Below are 24,593 nucleotides of genomic sequence, written 5' to 3' on the forward strand. Positions count from 1 at the left end.
ACAGCTAAAGTTTTAAAGATGTTTGCGAACAAAGTATCAATTGCTTTCAGTGTTGCCACAATTGCTTGGTGTTCATAATTTAGTTACATCTTTTAGTTTTTAAGTTTAAAACTGGTTTACAGACTGATACTGTCAGCTGTTTCAGTAATAATTATGTCATGAGAAAAGGAAGCATGACGGAAGACACTGTCACATCATTTTCATTCCTTCAGCTTTAAAAAGAATTTTGAAGCCAACCAGTGATCACTTTTACTTCTGTTGATTTTCAAATACCGAGAACACCAAATTATTGCTGATCAAAGAAAAGACATTCTCAGCTGATATAATCTCCCATCCACAGTTTTGCTTTTTGGTTCAGGAAATAGAATGTTTGCTGTGAAATAGAGTTGCAAAGCCACAAAGTCCCAATCCTAGTGCCATTAAAAGAGCTGAGAAATTATGATGTAAACATTCTGATGCTACAATAGTAGAACCCAGTGGAAAGGAAGAAGCTTGAGTGCTGGAAGCAGTGAAATAAGAATTCCTATCAGTGAAAAAATATCCCCCAAGCATTTTTTGGAGGACTTCAGTGTCTCAAGTGGAATCAGCTGAACAGAACAGAACAGAACAGAATAGAATAAAAGAGTTGGAAGGGACCTTGGAGGTCTTCTAGTCCAACCACCTGCTCAGACAGGAAACTCTATACCTGTGGTGGTGAACCTATGGCACGTGTGCCAAAGGCAGCACGCAGAGCCCTCTTTGCGGGCATGCATGCCGTCACCCCAGACCTAGGCCTTCAGTCCCGTCCATGAGCAACCTGCATCAAAATCTCTATGGGCAAGTGGCTTTTTAAGCTGGGTTTTATAAAACCTTTTCGCTTTAGGCCTCCACCGCCGTGTGCAAAACCAAAAAAAGTTCAATCAATCAATTTCAAATTCTCATGGGAAGAAAAAAGATCTCACAAAGTTGGAATTGATTGATTGAACTTTATTTTTAGTCCCACATAGCGGCGGAGGAAGTGATGCGTTGGTGCTGGAAAGAAGGTGCTGCATGGGGGTGGAAGGGAGCGGCGGTAGCAGGGGGGTCCATGCGAGGGGTGGGTCGAGACCTGTGTGTGGGGTGGAGAAGCAACGTGGAGGTGCTAGTATGGTGGTAGATCAGTTGCTTCCCTCCCCCTGCCAGACACTTGCTGAAGCCGCGCAGGGTAAGGTTGCCACCCCCGTCCCCACCCAGATGCCCTCGCCTGCCCCAAGCAGGTTTTTTTTAACTAACTTGCCTTTCAGCTGTATTCCATTTCTCCATTCACTTCTCAGCCTTTGCTGCGTGTTTGTGGGACTATCATTAAAAAAAAGTTCCATCAGACTTTCTAACTTCTCATGAGATCTCAAGAAGTTAGAAAGTCTGATGAACATTTTGTTTTTACCGATAGTCCTACAAGCACGTGGCGAAAGCTGAGAAATGGAATACAGCTGAAAGGCAGGTTAGTAAAAAAAAACTTGGGGAGGGCATCTGGGTGGGGGTGGGCGCAGCAACCTCACCCTGCATGGTGGCGGGAGGCCATGCCAGGCCAGCCCCTGCAGCCCTGGGGCGGCCGTGCTGGGTGGTGGTGGGCAGGGCACTGGGTGGGGGCTGGCAGGCTGATCAAAGCAGGAGGTGGAGCGCTGGAGGCTCGGGGAGGGAGGGTGCTGAAGTGGGTGGTCGGGCCATTGGCAAGAGCAATGCGGTTGAGTGGAAAGCGGCTTCAGAACAAGCAGGGCAGGTAAGGAAAGAAATCCTCGCTCCCCCCAGAAATTGCCTTTCTTTCCTTACCTGACTCCGAGCCCTGTGCCGTTTCTCTTTTGCGATCCACCACCGCCACATGCAAAGAAACAAAGGAAGTTTTTTTAGGGAGAAAAAAAGGTCAATTAATCAATTCCAACTTCGCGATCTTTCACGAGGTGACAGAATCAGATCATAAAAATATGGAGCTAAAAAAACCCTGAAACAAAACAAAACAAAATAAAAAACAGAGTAAAAGGAAAAAAAAGAATCTAAAAGCCATGACTGCAAATACCAAACTATTCAAGTGTCAAAATTGTATAATTTTACATTCTGAAGTTATTAATTTTATATTAATATAGTGTTAATTTTTTAAAAGTGATTTGAAACTATGGAATAATATGGAATAATATTTTCTGATCTTGCCTCTCCTTGGATAAAAGCACTTCAACAGCGGAAGCTGACAGATAAAACTACATTGACTTTTACAGTCAGTACACAAATATCACTCCAAGAATATATAATTACCTTTTTTCAGCATTCCAAGTATAATAAATTCTAATTCTTCATAAACTGACAGATTCCAGATATCTGGACTGTAACTTAAGAACAAATTAATACTTTTGACTTGTAACTGCCTTCAGGGTCTTCCTTTTTAAGCATAAAGCATATTATTTAATATTTATTGATATTAATCTGTAAAGAAAATATATCGTACCTGTAACATATGTTTGTTTATGTTTTTTTCCTCTCTCTCTCTCTCTGTGTATACACACATTACAGTGAAATGTATATTTGTGCATATTTATTTATTTATTTATTTGATTTTTATCCAGCCTTTATTACATGATTCTGAAGTAATGCAAAGATCCAAATGGGAAGAGCCCTTAATTAAAAGTACAGTGTTGAGCTGTGACCAGTGAATGTCTTCTTAGTACATTTTATGAGAAGACCAAAATTTAAATCCCCCTTTCAATGAAAATTTTGGGTTTAGTGCTCTGGGAAACCAAAGAATAAATAGCCATCTTACTCAAACCACAGCCAGCACCTGCAAAAAGTCACTGGGTATGCATACTTCCTTTTCTAGCATCTTCATAAGAACATTATTTCTAACATTCAAATAAGCCTTGACAGTTGTTTGATCTTTAGGATTGAACCATAGGACATTCCATTTGAAACTCATTTAATGAGGAACCACTGCAGCTATCTATCCATTTAATTACAATATTATCCAGTCTGCACTTAACTAACTGGCTCCTCAAAATGCATAGAATATTTTTTCAATAGCTTTGCAGAAATAAAATGTATTAGATGTGCGGCATTATCACAATTTATGAAGGAAATGACTCGATCTAAAAAATGAGATTAATGTGGCAAGATTTGTTCTTGATATATCATTCTTTTATTTATTAGATTATTATCCTGCCTTTAAAGTAACTCAAGGCAGTGAAAACACACAATTACTCCTTCATCCTATTTTCTCCACAATAATAACTCCCTGAATGGGCTGGACTGAGAGAGAGTGACTGGCCCAAAGTCACCCAGTCAGCTTTCATGCCTAAGGTGGGACTAGAACTCATAGTCTCCTGGTTTCTAGGCCAGCACCTGCACCAGATCTTCTTAGTTAACAGTCAAGCTAAGTAATCTTTACTTCTTCAGGTCTTCCTCTTTGCCTCCTTTTGAACATATGGACATTTGCCTTCCAATAACCTGCCTTACCTCAAAAATAAATTGTAAAGGTTGGATTGGACTATCAGCAAAATGGCATGTTCACAGGAACAATAGAAAAGCCAATATTAAATATTAAAACATAAAAAACAGGGGTCAAAAAATTCAAACAGATATGCAATATTTGCTTATAGTTATACTAACCACAGCTAACATTATCCAGCTGCTGCTGCTGCATGGAACTTTAGGCTTCATTATTAGCATTCTAATAATGGCAATATTAGCATTTTAGCACTCTTTACTATTCCACTGAAAAGACTTTTAGGTAGGATTCCCCGCCCCCAAATGTTTAAATCTATTGATTAGAGATAAATCTCTTTGCAGATAAAATTTTATCAACTGAATTCCAGTACACTAAAAAAAATGTACTGTGTTGTATGAGAATGGATGTACCCTGAATCAAGGATACATTTGGACACAGAAATAACTTCATCATCTTCTCTTCTAGAGTACAAATGGTCTTTGAAGATGTACATTTCTGTAATAAACTTTATCAAAATAGCAATTTGGGTGCATATACCCAGTAGAATCTAGGCCTGTTTTTCTTATTTTTGCTGTTTTCAATAAAAAAGTGGTTTTGAAGCTCACAACATAATCAGGAACAAGAGGCCTTCTGGCATACCCAAAGATAATAATGTTCAACCAATGGGCAGGAAAACAGCCCACTCTTGGGGCTCATGGACCTTCTGAGCAGTTGTTTGGATCTCACAGATCTTCACATAACTTAATTCCTGCCAAGTTCACTGAACTCTGTTTGTGTCTTGGGTTTTAAAAATAACTAAAAAGAAGAATAATTTCTGGGAAGAGAGCCAACTATCCATCTGCAGCGATGTTTTGAAATAGAATAGCTTGCAATCACTTTTGAGACCATACCTGTAACAAACAAACAAGAGATAGAACATCGATAAAGAATCAAGCTAAAACCTTTGGTCTCTAAACAACAATTTCCAAATATTTAGACTAAAAAACATTTCCAGTGTTAATTTGCTAAACTGAACAAAACCTTAATTTAACCCCAGAACTTAAAATCCTGTATATTTCTCAGGGATCTTCTCAAACAATGGATCTCAGGGACCTCTCAAACAAATGTCAGGGATCTTCTCATACAAGAACCCACACCTTTGGGGAGCTTGTTTACCTTTGTACGGTAATTTTGTGAGAATCTTGCTATATTCTCAAACAAACTCTGTGCTTTATCTGCCCATTGTTTTAATTTTGTAAACAAAACTTATAAAACCCATTTAGAGCCCAAAGACAGCATATCAACAAAGGGCAGTAAATTCAAATGTTATCACTGATAGAAAACCAGGTCTCCAGAGAACAGATTTCTAGATTAAGGCTCCAAAGATACATGGCAGCAGTACAGGTTTCTCATTCTTGATGAGAATTTGCTTTTATGTGGTTGATCCATTTTCATCCAAGAATGTGGTTTATAAGGGGAGAAATGCTATTATGCAATTTGTGCCAGCATAGTCAATATATGGAAACATGCCAAGACTTCTTCCTTCCAAAATCCCTTTCTGCCCTCGCTAACATATTTACCACCATACAGTGTGGTTGTTCCAATTGTGCATATTGCCTTTCAGTTATTTTTGCACCCGTAACAGATATTATGGTTAATATGGTATCAAAATGGCCATCAGTATCTTGTTCAACCCCATTGCCCAAAATGAGAAGGAAAAGGACATAACACCAGAAACAAAACTTGACATCTTACATCAAGCCAAAAATGTTGAAGGATCCTTAACTATATATCCTTAACTATATATCCTGGGGGAATATACTTAATGCAACATAAATGAAGAATGCTAATAAAATGTGTCTTTGTCTGCAGTGATATCTACATGCATTAGTAATCTAGCTATAGATCAGGGGTGTCAAACTCAATTTCACTGAGGGCCACATCAGCATTGCGGTTGCCCTCAAGGGGCCGGGTGGATATGGCCATGGTGGGTGTGGCCTACTGGGTGGGCGTGGCTAGAGTGCATATGGCTACTGGGTGGGCGTGGCCAGCTCTACATCTTTGGCATCAAGGGTGGCTATGGGGGCCTGGGCAGGAGTGGGACAGATCTGAGGGTCTCTGGGCCAGGGCCAAGGCAGCAGGGGCCGTTCCCTCACTGTTTCCAGGATGGCTTCACGGGCCGCATGAAACCACTTCGCGGGCCGGATCCGGCCCCGGGCCTTGTGTTTGACATGTCTGCTATAGATAATACAAAGGGATTTGCTGTACATAGAACAAAAGACAAGAAGAAAACATGTTTGAGTAACCTAGTGCTCAAGAATTAATGGTCTAAATATTTATGAGTGCATTTGGCTTGCAACATTAGACACAATACTCAGCAACCCATTTTTCATGATTAGTTCAGTGTATTTTTTTTGCAATTCATTTGGGGAATGTAACACTAGCATAAAGTGAGAGAAGTCTGTTTCTTAGACTAGAAACTAAGAGTTGGAGGAGCCATTCAGGTCATCTCTAGGCCAATCCCTTCCCCCCCCCTTTTTTTTTTTGCTCTTGGTCAATTTTCTCAAATATTAATTTTACTCCTAGATTGTGGAGTTTTCAAAGCAGTTTTAGTGTGTTTGTCTGCAAGTCATTTACTCAGATATTAACTTCTTTTCACTGTTCAATGTATGCTTTGTGACTCACTCATATAACAGCAAGCAATTATCAACAGGGCAGTGGGTGTTTCCTTTTAAAATGTAAACAAGCTGTTTTCCCTATACTGAATAAATGGAAGTATACTTTATACAATATAATGAATAAATATACCAATGACATTTTTATTAGGGCCATACAATTATTTTATATATAAAATGAAATTTTAAGGAAACTAATAAAACTTTATTAAGGTTTATTCTTTTACCCTGGTACCTACATGTTACCAAATAAACCAAAAAGAGAGACAATGTTATTATCTATCAATTTCTTAATCTTTATTCAAGTATTGACTTGCTGTGTAAATCAAGTGCCAACAGACCAGGAGAGTTTGACCAAGTTTTTCCATGCAGTGTGAGAGGACAGTCACTAATCTTTTTATTCTAGATTTCTTAGACAAATAGTCAGACGCATAACATTTGTAGAATGGTAGGTATTAATCAGTTGTATCAAAGAGTAGCTTTCCTTGATTAAAAATATTCCTTCCTATACAAGTTCAGATAACTAATTTTTATTTATAATCTTAGGTCCTTATAACTGCATTCCCCACAGTGTCACTCTTAATCACTATCTTACAGAATACCGATTAACAGAGCTGGAAGGCAGGTTGGTGGTCTTCTAGTCCAATGCCCTGCTCTAGCAGGAAAACCTATACCATTCCAGACAAATAACTGTCCAATATCTTCTTAATAGCCTCCAATGATAGCATGCCCACAACTTATGGGGGCAAGCCATTGCACTGTTTAATTGTTCTCACTGTCAGGAAATTTCTCTTTAGTTCTAGATTGGATCTCCCCTTGGAAGAGTTAATAGAAGGGACTTGGTCTTGATTATAGCAATACTTTCTAGAGCTACTCTTGAGAGGAAGTTTTTTTTAACACAATAGCAACAAGCAATAAAGTAGATTCTGTTGAACTGAATTATCCTTTCGGTGACTATATGAATTGGCAGCAATAACAAAATGATTTACCTTTGCCTTTTTCCAAGAGTTTTTGTTTTTATTCTCCACTCTTGCCACTGGGATGTGGTATTTTTTTTTATGTTCTCTCATCCAAGATCCAGTGGAGCACTTGGGGGCGACTTGAGCCCCTACTAATTCTACTAGGAATCTCCTGATCTCTAGCCAGAACATCCTCAATTGTACTTTTAATCCATTTGTTCTGGTCTTGCCCTCTACAACAATAGAGAAGAGGTCTATTCCTATGCATAGAGAATACAGGCAGTTGTTAGTTTATGATCATTTGTTCAGTGTCCATTCAAGGTTACAAGCAAGGGGACTTATGACTGATCCTTGGAGTTCCAGCCATTTCAGGCCTCAGTGGTCACGTGATCAGATGTTCCTTACCCACTTCCTACCATCAAAGTAAATGGGGAATGTGGTAGGAAGTTGTAAGTTGTGATCATGTGAGGTCTTTTCTTAACAATGGCAAGTGGTACTGCCAGAACTGCTGTTGCTAAGTGGCAGTCATGTGACATTGGGCTTTAGGATCATGTTGCTTTCCTATGGGAATTCTGGTCCCAATTGCTGCCATAAGCTGAGGACTAGCTGAAACCCCTTCTCTTTAATTTTTCCACTTACAATCTCTAAAAATGATGGCACTTTCCTTGAGCCCAACCAAAGCAAAAGTTTGCCTCACTTGAATCAAATGGAATATTCAATGCAAGAACTTATGGTGACAATGTATTCAGAGCCTTTTGTGAGTTTTGTCACTGCACATTTTTTTTGTTCGTTTACTGTTTGTTTTGTTTGTTTACTGTCAACAAAACCTTCAACTGTTTTCTGGAATAGCATCAATTATTAATTAGTAAATTACACAATGTCTTCTTATATATATGGTAAGTAGTTGGTCAGTTTTTTTCTTGGTTTAGCTTTAATGTAATTTGGATAAGCAAGGATGATATATTTATTTTGTGTGCATTTTTCCTTTGAGCTTTTAAAATATTATAAAATAAATAACATGTTGTGATGGAAACCTGTTGTTTAAAACTGTTATTTACAAAAAATTAATTAACATGTTCGTAACAAGGAGCCATGGGTTAAGTTCTGGACCAATAAAGCCTGACCACTCCTTTTGAGGATCAGTGTGCAAGCGTCAACTCCTCACCTGGAATAAGTAGGTATTTCCCCCCCCTTTGTTTTGAAGCTACTTTAGTTGGAGATATTGTTTTATTAAAAAAAAGGATCTGAAAACAAGCAGGTGTGAGTCAAATCCAGAGGACAGCAGGATGCAGGAAAGAGAAACCTCCAACCCAAAGGCAGTAAACTCAACAGTAATCTTCAAACAGCAGGGGAAAAAAATTCAATTCTTGGAACTGCAAGACAGAGCTGGGAGGGAAAGGGGACAAGAAAAGAAGGAAAAATAGCCTGACCAGAGTCCACAAACGGAAGCAAGCTGCAGACCAAACCAAGCTCAACAGTAGGCCAGGTGCAGAGCTCCACAAACCACTTTGGCTTTTGGTCACCAGCCAAGTAAGTATTCCCTTCATCAGGGCTTTTTTTTCTCATAGAACGCTCAGAACGGAGTTCCGGCACCTTTTTTGGATGGAACCTTGTAGGGTAGGCGAGGCGGGTTGTATGACACGTGTGAGTTCTGGCACCTTTTTCTTTTACGAAAAAAGCACTGCCCTTCATCAACATTCACCCCTGGGCTGTATTTGAGCATGGGTGGTTCCCCCCCCGTCCCTTCTCAGCCCTGGGATTCCTTGGAGGGGGTGCCACCCAAGAGGCCCAGTTCAGACCAATGTTGGCCAGGGGCTGCCCCCAGCCCAACTCTTCCAGTGGTTCCCCCCTCCGATCCCTCCCCCCCAAAGGAATTCACCTGAAACTTCAGGTACGGTTACAAACGCCACGCGCTCAAACTATGGCACTCCATCTGGGCAGATGATTTTAAAAACGTTCCAGTTTAAGCCGCCGTTTCGTTTTTTTTTGTCCTTTTGCTGTCCGTGCGAGGCAACCAAGCGTCCTCCAGCATCCGGTTTCCCACAGTGTTACCTTCAGGAAAATCTGTAAAAGGGACTAGAGCAGCGTTTCCCAACCTTAGGAACTTGAAGATGCGTGGACTTCAACTCCCAGAATTCCCCAGCCAGCTATAGCTGGCTGGGGAATTCTGGGAGTTGAAGTCCACGCATCTTCAAGTTCCTAAGGTTGGGAAACGCTGGACTAGAGGTGGGAGGAGAGCGCGTTCCCGAGAAACCTGAGAAGGGAGGCAGGGACCAGGCAGGCTTCAGCCCCGTTAACCCAGCCTCGGAGCCCTGCGCTGCTCTCTTTCAGCACCTTCGGGAGAGCTTTGGCGCCTTTTTTTCCCCAGAAAGGCTGGGGAATTCTGGGAGTTGAAGTCCACGCATCTTCAAGTTCCTAAGGTTGGGAAACGCTGGACTAGAGGAGGGAGGAGAGCGCGTTCCCGAGAAACCTGAGAAGGGAGGCAGGGACCAGGCAGGCTTCAGCCCCGTTAACCCAGCCTCGGAGCCCTGCGCTGCTCTCTTTCAGCACCTTCGGGAGAGCTTTGGCGCCTTTTTTTCCCCCTCCCCTTAATTGCTTCCCCGGCACGCCTCGCTCAAGCGCTGCCGCGGCACGTTCTGGGCTGGCTTTGAGCCCGCTTCTCCTCCTCCGCCCCCTCCCCAAGCCGCTCATCCGCCAATCAGCGCCGGGTCGCCGAAGCTTCGTTCCTCTTCGGTGCGCTTCTTCTTCTTCTTCTCTGCGTCCAGGATGGCCAGCGAGCGGGAGGGCGGGCAGGTGCAGGGCAGGTGAGTCTGTCGTGGCTCGAGAGCGCGGGTTAAACGGACGCGCAGGGCAAAAGACCTGGAGCCGAGTCGCCTCGGCGCGGAGGGCTCGCCGCTCCCTGCAAGCTTGCCAAGGGTCGCTCGAGAGGCGAAGACGCGTGCGGGGGGCGCGCTCGCGCGGCTCCCTTCCCTGGCATCCGTTCCCAGCGCCCGGGAGCCGCTGGCAGCTCGCTCCGCTCGGCGCTGCAACAAAGGAAGAGCGCCATTGCGTAAGGCAGGAGAGCGCGGGCGGGGGGGGGGAAAGAGAGAAGGCAGGTATTAAGGCAGGGGTCTTCAAACTTGGCCCTTTGATGACTTGTGGACTTCAACTCCCAGAATTCCTCAGCCAGCAAAGCTGGCTGAGGAATTCTGGGAGTTGAAGTCCACAAGTCATCAAAGGGCCAAGTTTGAAGACCCCTGTATTAAGGGGAGAAAAAAAAAATAGGCGGGAAACTTTCCTGGCGGCCGGCCAGTCCCCGCGGCGCAAGGAAGAAGGCCGCAAGAGACGTTTAAGCCGGGGAGAAAGGCAGGCGATGCTCGGAGAATAAAAGCCCAAACAACCGCCAAGCCTCCCGCCCGAGAGAACGGTGCGCGTGCGTGCGGCTGTGTTGACGGGCGGAGCGGAGGAAACGCCTCTCCAGCCAGGCCTCCCTTTTCTCGAGCACGTGGGAAAGCGCCCTCCCGTTCTCCACCCCGAGTCCCTTCTTTTTTGGGGGGGGATCGGGGAGGTGGGGTTGATTTTTTTGTTCTATATGCGGGCAAAGAGACGAATCGTTCGTTCCTTCGTTTCTTTAATTGCTTTGCCGCCCATCTCGCCGGTGAGGCGATTCTGGGCGGTTTACAACTTTACTTACAATGTATTGTTTTTCAACAATAAGTGTTGAAAGGAAACTCCCTTTCTCTTCGTCGAAGATTCACAGCCGCGCATCCATGTAATTTCCTAAACGGCAAAATTGTAATTAGGGTCATTGCTTTCTTCCTGGATTTTTTTTTTTTAAATTTTTTTTTCCTGCTTTAATCTGCAAGTTTCGCCCGGTAATTTCGCAGCGATCTTCCGTGCAGATTCGACTCTTCTTGGCTTTGGACAGCAGCCGGATATTCTCTTAATCGACATCTTTCCTTATTACTGTATTGTTTTTGTTTGTTTTTTTCCCCTCCTGCGTGAGTGAAAGCCTGAGCTCAGATGCAGTTTCCTGACTTGACATCCAGATAGGATTTTTAGCATGGGTCATTTCACCCGGATTATAGCCTTTGTTAAAAACTCGGATGACGTTTATAAGGGTTGCTAACAGAGTTTATAGGAAGCATTTAAAGAATTTGAATATTCCAGTTTATGTTCACTTAAACTTAAAAAATGGAATTCTTATTTTGAGATTAATTGTAATATATCATTGCAACTTCCTTTAGGAAAATTGTTTGCAAACATCTCATCACTTAGGATGCACAGATTTTAGCAACAATTTTTGCTTTTCAACTTCTACAATAATATCTGAAGTCAAATTGATCTTCTTGAACATCATTTTGTTTCCTTAGCCATTCAAACCAATATTAGAGATCAGAAGGAAATCAGATCAAATCTTAGTGTAACCAACTCTCATTTTCCACTTCAACTTCCTCTTAAAGGACACACACCCACACCCACACAATAAATAAATAAATAAATAAACCCAGAGAGAGAGAGGAGAAAAATGAAAGAAAATTGTAGTTTTTGCAAAATGCATTTCTAAAATAGGAAAAGAACCTTCAAGTTAATACTGTATACTAATTCATGAAAAGCCTAATGTATTTTGATAAAATTACATGTAGCAGGAAAACCTATATACAAAGCTAGAAATGTACATTATGTACAAATGCAACAAATAAATTTCATTATATTATCTAGTTTTGTCTTTTTTCCTTAAAGGTATTTTTGATAGCTAGTCAGGTTCCTCTTCCTTCCCTTCTCATCTAAGTTATTACTAATTTCTAAATTTTCTTTGACATTCTGTACTGTTAAGGCAAATACAGCGAAGCATAACATATCTTAACAGATGCCAAACACTTAGAGAAAGATGAAAGGATGGCTGGTCTATGCTCATTAACAATCAAGGCTGACTGAATTTGCCCACCTTTATGATTGAGGGACGCGGTGGCTCAGTGGGTTAGGACGCTGAGCTTGTCGATCAGAAGATTGGCAGTTTGGCGGGTCGAATCCCAAGTGCTGCGTAACTGAGTGAGCGCCTGTTACTCGTCCCAGCTTCTGCCAACCTAGCAGTTCGAAAGCACGTAAAAATGCAAGTAGAAAAATAGGGACCACTACGGTGGGAAGGTAACAGCGTTCCGTGCGCCTTTGGCGTCTAGTCATGCCGGCCACATGACCATGGAGACGTCCTCGGACAAGCTTCGGCTTTGAAACAGAGATGAGCACCGGCCTCTAGAGTTGGAAACGACTAGCACGCATGTGCGGGGGAACCTTTACCTTTACTATGATTTCTCTTGCCACATTTCTTTCCCACAGTGAAGTATATGTAGATTCTCCAGTCGTACATATGAAAAGAGCCAAGAATCTCAGTAATGCTTAAATGTTGAACTGGCACAAGGGAGACCCAGATTCAGATCTGTCCTTGGCTACATAAGCTCACTGAAGTACTTTACGTACTTATCAATCCAAACTTCCCACAGAGTTGATGTTGAGAAAATAAAATTTTGAGGAAAGGGATACTGTGGTACTCCTAAAGGAAAAGCAAGATAGAAATAAAAAAACGTTCCGGTGGAATTAGATTTAATTCATTAAAATTTCCAGAGAAGATTCTTTCAGACACGCCAAGAGAACTAGGCTTCAGTAGATTTTATGCAGTATAAAGATGAAGAACGATAAACTGAGCCGAAAAGTAATGCTAAGAATGATTGAATGAATTGTGGTTGGGCTCCCTGAACAGGCCATGATTACAAACCACAATGGTAGGTTTATTGATGATGCTATATCAAAATCAAACAAACCTCCTTTTAGCTTGGAACAATAGGTATACTGTGCTGTATTCTACATTCCATGAACATGATTGTAGTTCTTCAGTCAAAGTTAGGACTATGCTAGTGAAAACAAATGTGAATATAGATCTTTGTGGTGGCTTCATTACCACTTGTATTTATCCATCTCTCAAAGCCAGTTCACATGTTCACAGATGGACTTTAGATTTGAGAAGTTATATGCTGGAGCACTGCAAGCCTGTTTCCCATTGCCCATAGCCATGTGGACATCCAATATATATGCTCTTTTTCCCTCAAAGAAAGGCAAAGATGAGATCAATGCACAAGCTGTCCTCAACTTACGACCACTACTGGGACCAGAATTTCTGTTGCTAAGCAAGGCAGTTGTTAACCTGATTTTACCATCTCTTTGCATGGTTGTTACTGGATCACTGGAGTTGTTAAGCGAATCACATGGTTAAGCGAATCTGGCTTCCTGCATTGACTTTGCATTGTCAGAAGCTTGCCAGGAAGTTCACAAATGGAAATCACATGACCCTGGAAGACTGCAATGATTGTAAATATATGTCGGTTGCCAAGCACCCAAAATTTGATCACGTGACATTGGAGATGTTGTGACAGTAGTAAATGCGAAGACAGGTTGTAAGTAACATTTTCCAGTGCTGTTGTAACTTTGAATGGTTGTTAAATGAATGGTTGTAATTTGAGGAGCACCTGTGCTAAATTAAGGAGCATACATATATTATTTGCATTAAACATTGGTATGCTGCAGCACAAATCTTGTGTTAGCTCAGAAGAGTCTGCAATGGGTAGACAAAATCAATAAGATTGCAGAAGTAGCATTATGAGTAAAACCTCTTCTTTTCTAAGAGCATATATAAAAGGGGAAGACATTTGATCACAACCTCATAGACATATTTGCAGATGTTGTCTCCCTCCATGGATTCCTGTGTTGTGTGAATTAGGTAGCCAGATTTCTTAAAAAGATCTGCTTTTAACATTTAATTGTTATTGTTATTCTCAGTTGAAAACTGAGTAACACTGCCTTTCCCCCCAAAAAAAGCTTAATAATATAAAATTAAGGCTTTTATTTTGCAACCTGCTCAAGCCATTCTGTGCATTGTTTGTCATTGTGCTATTCTTATTCTTTTTTTATTGAAAAGTTTTACAGTACATTTTATTTTTACCACAACAAAACAAAACCCCTCCCAACCCCCTCCCCTCTTCCCAACCCTCCCCAACACCTCCCTCCCTCCCCCTCCCCCCTCCCCGACTTCCCAGAGCTAAATACAAAGTATAAAAATACAAACAATCCTAGTCTACCATATGCAAACAACAATAAACTATTAAATCTATCACACTTTAACTCTTATAAAATAACTACAAGCCATATAAATATCACATCAGTACTTATTCAAATGCTAAGTGAAACTTTTTAGTCCCATATTTATCCTGAATATAATCAATCCATTTTTTCCACTCCACAATATATCTCTGTTGCGAATGGTCTTTCAAATACGCTGAGATCTTTACCATTTCCGCCAGGTTGGAAACTTTTAAAGTCTATTCTTCTATAGTTGGCAGTTCTTCCTTCTTCCAATATTGCCCTACTAAAAGTCTTGCTGCCGTAATTAAGTTCAACATCAACTTAATGTCCACAACAGTAGTGTCAGTAGTAATGCCCAGTAAAAACAATTGCGGACAAAACTGCAATGGGTAGACAAAATCAATAAGATTGCAGAAGTAGCATTATGAGTAAAACCTCTTCTTTTCTAAGAGCATATATAAAAGGGGAAGACATTTGATCACAACCTCATAGACATATTTGCAGATGTTGTCTCCCTCCATGGATTCCTGTGTTGTGTGAATTAGGTAGCCAGATTTCTTAAAAAGACCTGCTTTTAACATTTAATTGTTATTGTTATTCTCAGTTGAAAACTGAGTAACACTGCCTCCCCCCCCAAAAAAGCTTAATAATATAAAATTAAGGCTTTTATTTTGCAACCTGCTCAAGCCATTCTGTGCATTGTTTGTCATTGTGCTATTCTTATTCTTATGAAACATGCCTATTATAAAATATTGGTGTATCCAGACATGGGCCTAATCTGATATTAATACTCAAATAATGATATTCCAAGATAAGCCTGTTTTCTAATTTTTGATACAAATATTTAACATAATGAAATCCTTTGCCTTTTGCTCTGCAGAAATTCATTTTTATGTATGTGTTAATTTATTTGCCGCCAGTTTTAGCAAAAATGTAAATTTTTTAAAATAGAAGTAGTTTTCTTATTCCTTTGGCACTGGTTATTCAATAGGTTTGGAAAAGAAATAAATAGTACATCCCTTGTAATTTGAGAAAACAGTAGAGTAATGTGCAAATTCAGGAAATATTTTCCAGCAGAACAATCTGCAAGCGTAAAGCAACATGAAAATATGAATTAGATTGTGTTTTTTATATATTTATTTTATTATACTGACCTTGTTGCCACATGCCAGATTATGTCACTAGCATACTTTTCTAATCCAGTTTTTTTCATTGATGGCAACAAAGCTCTAGAATGATATTAAATAGTTAATTAAATAGTTTCCTGTGCAATCCTATGACCTCATTAGAAGGTCCTACATCTACAGCTCTCTTTTGTGTGGCGTTAAGTTTATGTAGGTTTCAACTAAACTTCTGAGTAAACTTGAGAAGATTAGAGTGTAAACCAAGATGGTACAGTATGGAGCATTGCATTGCATTGCATTGCATTGTTTATTTGTTTGTTGTTGTTGTTGTTAGTTGCGAAGTCGTGTCTGACCCATCGCGACCCTATGGACAATGTTCCTCCAGGCCTTCCTGTCCTCTACCATCTTCTGGAGTCCATCTAGGCTCACGCCTACTGCTTCAGTGACTCCATCCAGCCACCTCATTCTCTGTCGTCCCCTTCTTCTATTGCCCTCAATCTTTCCCAGCATTAGGCTCTTCTCCAGTGAGTCCCTCCTTCTCATTAGGTGGCCAAAGTATTTGAGTTTCAACTTCAGGATCTGGCCTTCTAAAGAGCAGTCAGGGTTGATCTCTAGGACTGACCGGTTTGATCGCCTTGCAGTCCAAGGAACTCGCAGGAGTCTTCTCCAGCACCATAGTTCAAAGGCTTCAATTCTTTGGCGCTCAGCCTTTCTTATGGTCCAGCTTTCACTGCCATACATTGCAACTGGGAAGACCATAGCCTTGACTATACGCACTTTTGTTGTATTCTACCTTTATTATATTTACAAATAACTCAAAGTAGCAACAGTATCATTTCTCTTCCTATTTTCCCCACAACAACCACCTTGTGAGTTGATTTGGGCTGAGAGAGAGAGAGAGAGAGAGAGAGAGAGAGAGAGTGATTAGCCACCAAATCACCCAGCTTGCTTTCATGGCTAAGGCAGGATTTGAACTCACAGTAAAAATAACCTAAATTAAATCTAGATATACAATAATCAAAATATAAAAAAATTACATGGTTATAAAAATATTTTAGAAAATGAGGTCATACGTTGGAGTATATATTTTGCAAAATTTTTGTACATTTCTTAAAATTAATTCCTTTAATAAAATGCAAGCAATATCAACACTGAATTTATATAACAGTACTGATGTTGAACATTTTATTCTCTGCTGCTTGTTATCTCATAGAAACAGTTAACAGTTAACAGAATGCAAAGGAAAATAAAGTGCATAAATATTCTCTTATCTTTCTAGTTTGCAGAGTCGTACTTACACAACATTTGTGTGGATTCTGACCATCATGTCAATATAGCTGATAGTCGAGTTTTTATAAGTCTACTGTATTACCTTCCTTTTAAAAACATACTGAGACCCAGTATGATACCATTATTGAGTTGTTTGCTGAAGTAGAAAGGGTAAATGCTGTATTTCAAGTTTTTAAAAAAATTCTTGGGACCAATAGTCTAACAATATTGATATTGTTTCCTTGTTTAATGGAAATATACAACTGGCCTGTTGGAAATGTAAAGCATGAACTGAACTGGAAAATGGAATTGATTTTCCAGTGTGGCCTTATTTAGCCATTTATACATGGCTAAATATATACATTTATACAGTACATGTCCCCAAAACAGGAATGTGTAATAAAAAGAGGGCACATTGGCATTCAGTTTGCATACATATCGGACATTTTAAAAAGAATTATATAAATTTAATAGCAACATCATATCAGACAAGGTTTTCTATCTTGATAAGGTAAATTTATGACTAGATGCCCTGTGTATTTGCTTTGCCTGGTTTTGTTTTGTTTTTTGAGATGCAAAGTGGTGATGGTCCTTGTGGCACAATCTTAGGATTTTTTTAATAGGAAAAGTCTTCAAATGGAACGCTTTGCAAAAAGAAGAGTCTAACATAGAATAACCAGACACAATCTCTGCTACAGTAATAATTCTGCCTATAAAAGTATGTGCTATGAAACATTTGAGATGTGCCCAAACTGAACAATCAGCTTTAGCCAATCAGCTTTAGACAAAGCTTTCTATTGAATCCTTGGTCTAGAAATTCTGGCACAGAGCTTAGGTTGTTGATTAAAGATCCTATAGGACGTTTACTAAACAAATGTCTCATTCATAGGTTTATAAAGCAAATCTACAACGTCTACAATGGTATGGTTTTATATCGTAGCCAACAAAGAAATGGTTCAAATGTGTGACTGAATACACCCATTTTTCTTATTAAGATGCATTTAATACTATTTAATGCTACAAAGGATCTCATGTACAGTACTTAAATATTAATTTGGTTTTTTTCCAGTGAATCTGATGGTACTTCTGAGGATGACAAAGGTAATTTTTCAAAAATCTATAATTCTCTTCAGTGTATCTTTTATTAGTAAAGGTAAATTGATTAAATATAATTATTTCTTTCTTTCTTTCTTGAGCAGCTGAGGATGAAGAGAAAAGGGAAAGAGGGTGTCAGTAAAAGAGACATATCCAAACAGATTGCTGAAAACAAAGAAATTTAGGGTTTCAGAAAGAAAGAAAATAGAGTCTCCACTGATCTTGCTTTCATTATGCTTACTCTATGTCTTCACTGTCATAGAAGGAAGCAGATTATTCCTATATAATAGGGACCTTGCTAGGCCCTCCTGTGTAGCCATTTTGATAATTTCTGGATAATTTCCTCATGATTTAAAGAGGCTATGGAGAGGTGGCATTTTGTACCATCCTTCATAAGGCATCAAGGTTGTTGCTATTGAAGTCCTGAATTTGATTTAGTTTATTTTCACCTCTTAAGAACTCCCTTTGGCTGCAGAATCCAGGTCAGTCATTGAGATCAGAGCTTTTGTCTTCTGAGCTTTTGAGCTCATGCTGGAGCCCATCCTCAGGGAACTACTCTCTACCAGAATGTGTGCTTTTTTGCCATTTCTATGCATAGTCTTTATGTGGTGCCTGGTTTGTGTGGCTTTTTATTTGTTGATTGGAGTGTTGGTGGCCGGCTATTAAGTTGTTGGCTTAATAGGCACCATGTAAATACTATGCTTATAATAGCCCAAAGCACACATTCTGATAGAAGTGGATGGGCTCCAGCATGTGTCCAAAAGCTTGGAAGACTAAACCCCTGGGCCCGGTGACCGACCCAGATTGAAATCTGCAACATTATCCTGGAACACATATATTTGCCTTTGATTTGTCCAACATCTAGAAACTGCTAGAAGCAGTAGTTTCTCTATGGCGTTTTTTGTGCTCTGTGAACTTGTCTACTTCACACAATAACCAAGCTTACAGAGCACCAAAACCTCTACAGTTCAACCTTAAACTGCCTACGTTCTCTTCTATTGGAGTAAGTTTTTCACTAGATCTATGAATGGCAGATCAAGTTGGAGATATGCAAAGTAGATGATTTGCGTTTCCAAACTTTTTATCAGCAGCAATTCTTAAAGAAATGCTACGTACTTAACAGTCACTGTTATGCTGATTGCTTCATTTTGCATAATGATAGGGCTTCCCTTGGTTCATAACATGCTGACCTCTAGGAGAGGAGGTAAGGTATTTTTATTGATTGCTCCTTTCCCCTGAAGGGAAAGTATATTAAGTTCTTTAAAGTGTATCTCCAATCAGTCAAAACAGATTTTCATGGTTTCATTGGATGAGTAAATTGGGCAGAAATTGTCAACTTCCTTCCTCCAAATCAATTACTACAGTCTGGCTTAAGCCACCTAGTTTCCTTCAAACCAGTTATTCCATTTTGAAAATAAAATATCTTGTACTATTCCATCTCTCTGAATTATGATTGTTATCTTATGTAATACTTTTTTAAAAAATTTTTTTGCCATTCTCTTTGAGTTTCTCTTGATTCTCTTGTTACTTTTTAAAAACTTTTTGATGTGACAATCAAATTCTGTGGCTCTTGTTTTTACATTTGCTGCCCTTCCAGTCTGTTTGCCATATATATATACACTCATTTTTGTCTGAGGCTCTCAATTCTTTCCCATAATGTCTTGGGAAACGTTTTCAAATGATCTCTGCCACCTGTTGATTAAGATGAAGGCCTGGCCAGTTCTGCATTAAAAGTTGATCAACCAATGTACAAATGAAACCTAAAAATGACCAATGTATGTTTCATTTTTGTGAAAGGGATCACAAATTATCACCCTAAAATATTTTTTAAAATATTTTCACAAGATTGCTGTAATTTCCCCTTTATTTTAGGAAGGGCTAGACATTGTTATAGAGACTGAAAACTGCATTTAATATTTGGGGGAGGGGAAGGAGGGCTGCAGCAAATGGGTTTTAGCGTACTTTACTCCATTTTGGCAGTGGTATTCTTTGTTCTTTAAACTTGAAAATGCAATTTTAGGCTTATGCTGTAGTTCTTAGCTCCATACCAGCAATGCATTTGTAGCTGGAAAGAACCCATAGCAAACAAACAAACAAAAAAAATATAGGGAGTTTGTGACCCTTTGTGACCTTGGGAGACAATGGATATTTACATAGTTCAATTACATAGTTAAATCTGTAACAATAAAAATGAAGATTTTGCACAAGAAAATAAATTGAGAAAATTGCACAGGAAAATAAATTATCTTCCTAATAATAATGGCTGTTGAAAACGTTTGGCAGATAATATATATATTTTTAGTTTTAGTATGACATAAGTCCTCATTTGGATTTCATCCAAACAAATTGGAGCAGAGGGAGGAAAAAACACTGAGTGATTTAATTTTGAACAAAATCCCATACAAAGCTTTTTCCATAGCATAATTACACCATCCAGCTAAGGTCTTAACTAAAAGTGATGCAAAATTATTAATATTTTTTAAAGTAATAGAACCTATGTCCAATATTGATGCATAGATATTTTTGTTTCATGTAATTGTAGTTCTTGAAAGAAGGGTCAAATCTTCCATTCCCACGTGGTGTAATCTCAATCACAAGTTGATCTTCAGGTGCTGTTTTCTTTAACAATGTCTATATCATTACATTTACAGTAGTCTAGGATGCAGTTTACCTTAAACATAATGAGCAAGTAAAATATAGGTTGCACTGTCCAAATTATAGTGGGTCACTAAGGAATCTTGAATATGATCTTATAAGAGTTTGTACAAATAGGAAAAGTCATCATTTTTCCTACATACAGTACCATTTTCTTCTAAAGTCAGAACTAGATTGAGCAAATATTACATTCAGTGGTATCATTTTAATTTACGTAATTGTTTAACTGTTACTAAGACAAAATACATTTTCATTTTATGAAGGTAACGACAGTTCCAACAGTGACTCAGAGAGCTCCGGAAGCGAGTCTGGTCAGTAATTATGCAGCTACATTTCATGAATATCAATAATTAATTGGTAATTTTAATGGGGAGGGGGGAACCTTAAAGAAGAAAATCTTCTTTCAAACGATTCCTAAGGAAATGAATATGTTTAATTAACATAGAATTCTTCCTCCTGACCATTTGGAGGGACAGTTGAAAAACAGAAGAAGGCAAGAAGAAGGAAGTGAATAGAACTTGTCCTATTTTAATATCTTAAATGTTGAACTGCAGCCAGTATCTCTGTACAGGTAGTCCTTGCCTTATGACCACAACTGAGTCCAAAATTTCCATCGCTAAGCAAGAAAATTAAGTGAGTTTTGCCTGATTTCACGACTTGGCTTACCCAGTTGTTAAGTGAATCACTGCAGTTGTTAGGTTGGCAATATGGTTGTTAAGTGAATTTGACTTCCTCACTGACTTTGCTTGTCAGAAGGTCACAAAAGGGGATCACATGACCTAGGGACGCTGCAACTGCCATAAATACATGTCAGCTGCCAAGTGTCCGAATTTTGATTGCGTGACCACAGGGATGCTGCGATGGTTGTAAGTGTAAGGTCGTAGGTCACTTTTTCAGTGCCTTTGTAACTGTACGATCACTAAATGAACTGTTGTAAGTCAAGGGCTACCTGTATGTAAATCAGCTCTTTGCCTTTTACTCTTTTCATTACTTTTCTGCTCTCCTTGATATATGTTGTTGCCATGGCGAGTGATATTTTATCTCAGCAAACAGTTTTCTATCTCAAACATAATATATGTTCACAAGGACTCCACCAGAGGTGCCATGAGAACAGGTCCCTTGAGATTGGCAGGAAAAGTGGCAAAACAGGATGGTCAGGAAAAGAATTGAAGGAAATGGTGTCTGTCTCTGAATAACAAATATAGCTTTGTGCACATGTTTTAATATTTATGCCTAACAAGTAATCCAAAAAGTTAACAGGAAAACAAATCTTTCTGTCTCACCATGTCACCCTTTTTATTTGCAGAGACAAATGAAAATGAACCACGTGGGTATCCTTTATTGATCGTTAGTTGTAGTTTTTGTGTGAGAAAGCTTTAACAGAATTGCTCTGCAAGATCGCAGGAAGATACTTAGAAATGAAAGCAAATTATTTGGCTGTTTATGTTATTAAGAAGGTCATAAGATAATTTGAAATCAGTTAACAATGACCAAGGTATGGTATTTGCTCATTATAGTTAAAACTTCAAAAAGTATCCTACTATCGCAGAAGTGCTATTCTTCCTCAGAATAATAATTGAGGAAATTATAGTTAAATTGATTAAATAGTAATAAGTATAATAGCTAGATGGAGTTCTCATACTGTACTCGGATTGCCAGAGAGTGAAGAAGATACTAGCGGTAGTCCTCGACTTACGACCGTAAAGGAACATATTCATTACAGTCGTGATGAACCTAAAGTGAGTTATGATGTGACCAATCTTTTTTGTGGCACTTGTTAAGTGAACACATTAGTCATAAAGCAATTGTTAAGTGAACCAGTTGTTCACTAGGGGTGTTTTTGCCCAAACCCTGAAAGCAAATGCCAGTTTTGCCCAAAAAATGGCAAAAAAAGTCACAAAATGTCTGGGATGCTGCACATGGCCAAAAATGTGGACTATTTGCCTAGTGCCGGTGTTGCAGGATAGGAGGTGGCTGTCAGATCTTCAGAACCAAGTTGTAAGTATCCCTGGTGAGATCCATTGTAACTTTGAATGATCACTAAGCAATCAGTTGTAAGTTGAGGACTACTCGTATGTCAAGTCCTTTGTGCCTCTACTCAGAACTGCATCATGTTAGAAAAGCTGAGGGAGGCAATGTTGTAAGTAGCATTCTGAATTACCAGAGACTTGATTTTAATCAGATAGGCTCTTGTTCTTTAATCATACAAATAGAAACCAGTATCATTGCAAATGTGTGATGTTTGACTTATAATTTTTAGGATCAAATATCTTTTGCCTGTAGTATTCTTGGCAACTAAAAAAAGAGTCCAGTCTAAAGTGAAAAAGTTACAGGAAATGACTTAACATGCAAACGTTTAGGCACTTTTGTGGTTTGTGTATCTTTAACACAGGCATGTCAAACTGCCGGCCCATGGGCCGGATGCATCACGCCAAAACCACGCCCACCCCATTGCCGGTAATGGGGCAAAAGTTGTTGCGTGACGTTGCGAGTTTGGCATGCCTGCTTTAACAGAGCAGGAGCTGACCCAGTGTCTGCAGAGTACAAACTAAAAAGGAGATATTTTGCCAAATTTGAATGCATATTTACTTGCATAGTATATGCAATTGTTTACAGATTCAGTTTTTAAAGTATAGCAGATGCAAAAAAAAAGGATCCCTCAGTCTGGTATTTTGTAACACCTCCTTTGGCAGAAAGAATAATTAACAAATGTTTTCCTATTCTTCCCCTTCCTCTTATTTCGACTGTTTCAAGAAACATTAATTCCTTGAAACAGACCCGCTACCAATCTGCTAGTATTTGCATGCTTCAAAATCACCCCATTGATTTCCCCATGTGTACTAAACACTTGACCATGGCTTCAAAATTTTATTTTTTTATTTTTTATTTTTTTATTTTAATCCCATTTATATCCCGCCCTTCTCCAAAGACTCAGGGCGGCTTACAATCTAAGCACAAATCAAATGTGCTTAGCAATAGCCTTCATTCTATGTATATGCCTGCTTATTAGGGCTTTCGCCCCCCCACAAGTGGCATTATTACAAAGTCAGCTTATGAATCATATTACCTTTTTTTTAACCATTTACTGTATGCATAACTTGAAATTGCAATAAATATAATAAAGATATTAAGAGTACATCACACATCCTTGTCTGATTAGTTTTGAATCATTTACAAAGCATTCCATTTATTCTTATGTATGTTTTACTTCCATATGCAGCATTTCTTATAAATGGTAAAGACACTATCTGTTACTTTTTGCATATTTGGAGCAAGCAAAGTCTAATTTTACTGCAAATATGCTCAAATTTTCCTTCAGACTAGGGTCTCTAATATAGTGTCTACCTTGAAAGTCACTTTATTGTTGCTTGCATCCCACCAATTATGAGCATATGCAGTGTTCTGACATATACTGGTAGTTCTCAACTTACAACCATTCATTTTAGTGACCATTCAAATTTTCAACGACAATGGGAAAAAATGACTTACGACTGGTTTTAACACTTGTAACTTTTGCGGCATCCCCATGGTCATGTGATCAAAATTTGGGTGCTTGGCAGCTGGCATGTATTTATGACAGTTGCAGTGATCCGGAGGTATGTAATCGCCATTTGTAACCTTCCCAACTGCCTTCTGACAACCAAAGTCAATGGGGGAAGCCAGATTTGTTTGACAACTGTATGATTCAATTAACAATTGTAATGATTCGCTTAATAACTGTGGTGAAAAAGGTCGTAAAATGGAGCACAACTCACTTAACATCTATTTTGCTTAGCAATGGAAACTTTGGGGTCAATTGTGGTCATAAGTCAAGGACTGCATATCTTGCTGTATTTATTTATCTTGTTTATGTAAACATTCTTTTCTATTTTTCTCCACTATTGATCAATGTTCAATAGACTTCTTAGATGCCTGCTGCTCCATTGTTTTGCATTTTTCCATTTCTCTTTAATTTGCATTTCCTTCAGTAGTACTTTATAATTCGTATGAATATGTTAGATATCTAAAAACCTAATTTGATTATTTTTTTCTGGTAGTTTCATGGTGAAAACCTGATAATAATGAAATGATACTGAGTATATGATATGTGTCATTTTCGAAAAAGAGTTTTGAGGAATTTAAGGTGAATTAACTAGAATGGTCAGTGGTGAATGCCAACCTTATCTCTCATAACAAGTTACATTTGGATTAAAATTCTTAATTTGGACTGGAATGTCCAAAAGCTATAGAAAACTGAATGTATAGGAACATAAAATCTCTGTTAGGTCAGGTTAAT

General features: G+C 39.0%; 1 protein-coding gene across 1 annotated transcript in view; it reads left to right on the forward strand.

Annotated features, from left to right (window-relative positions):
* Positions 1 to 9,827: 9,827 nt before the first annotated feature.
* Positions 9,828 to 24,593, forward strand: part of LOC310641695 (NACHT, LRR and PYD domains-containing protein 1b allele 5-like) — a gene marked incomplete at its 5' end in the record, with an annotated part of 34,796 nt that continues 20,030 nt past the window's right edge. Inside the window, 4 exons of the mRNA XM_083364934.1 lie at positions 9,828 to 9,865; positions 17,637 to 17,668; positions 20,581 to 20,628; positions 21,624 to 21,644. Of these exons, the coding sequence (XP_083221060.1) occupies positions 9,828 to 9,865; positions 17,637 to 17,668; positions 20,581 to 20,628; positions 21,624 to 21,644 (139 nt within the window). The remainder of the gene's footprint in view (positions 9,866 to 17,636; positions 17,669 to 20,580; positions 20,629 to 21,623; positions 21,645 to 24,593) is intronic.

Source organism: Vipera ursinii (genome assembly GCF_947247035.1).
Source record: "Vipera ursinii genome assembly, chromosome: 5".
In the NCBI taxonomy this organism is placed as follows: domain Eukaryota; kingdom Metazoa; phylum Chordata; class Lepidosauria; order Squamata; family Viperidae; genus Vipera; species Vipera ursinii.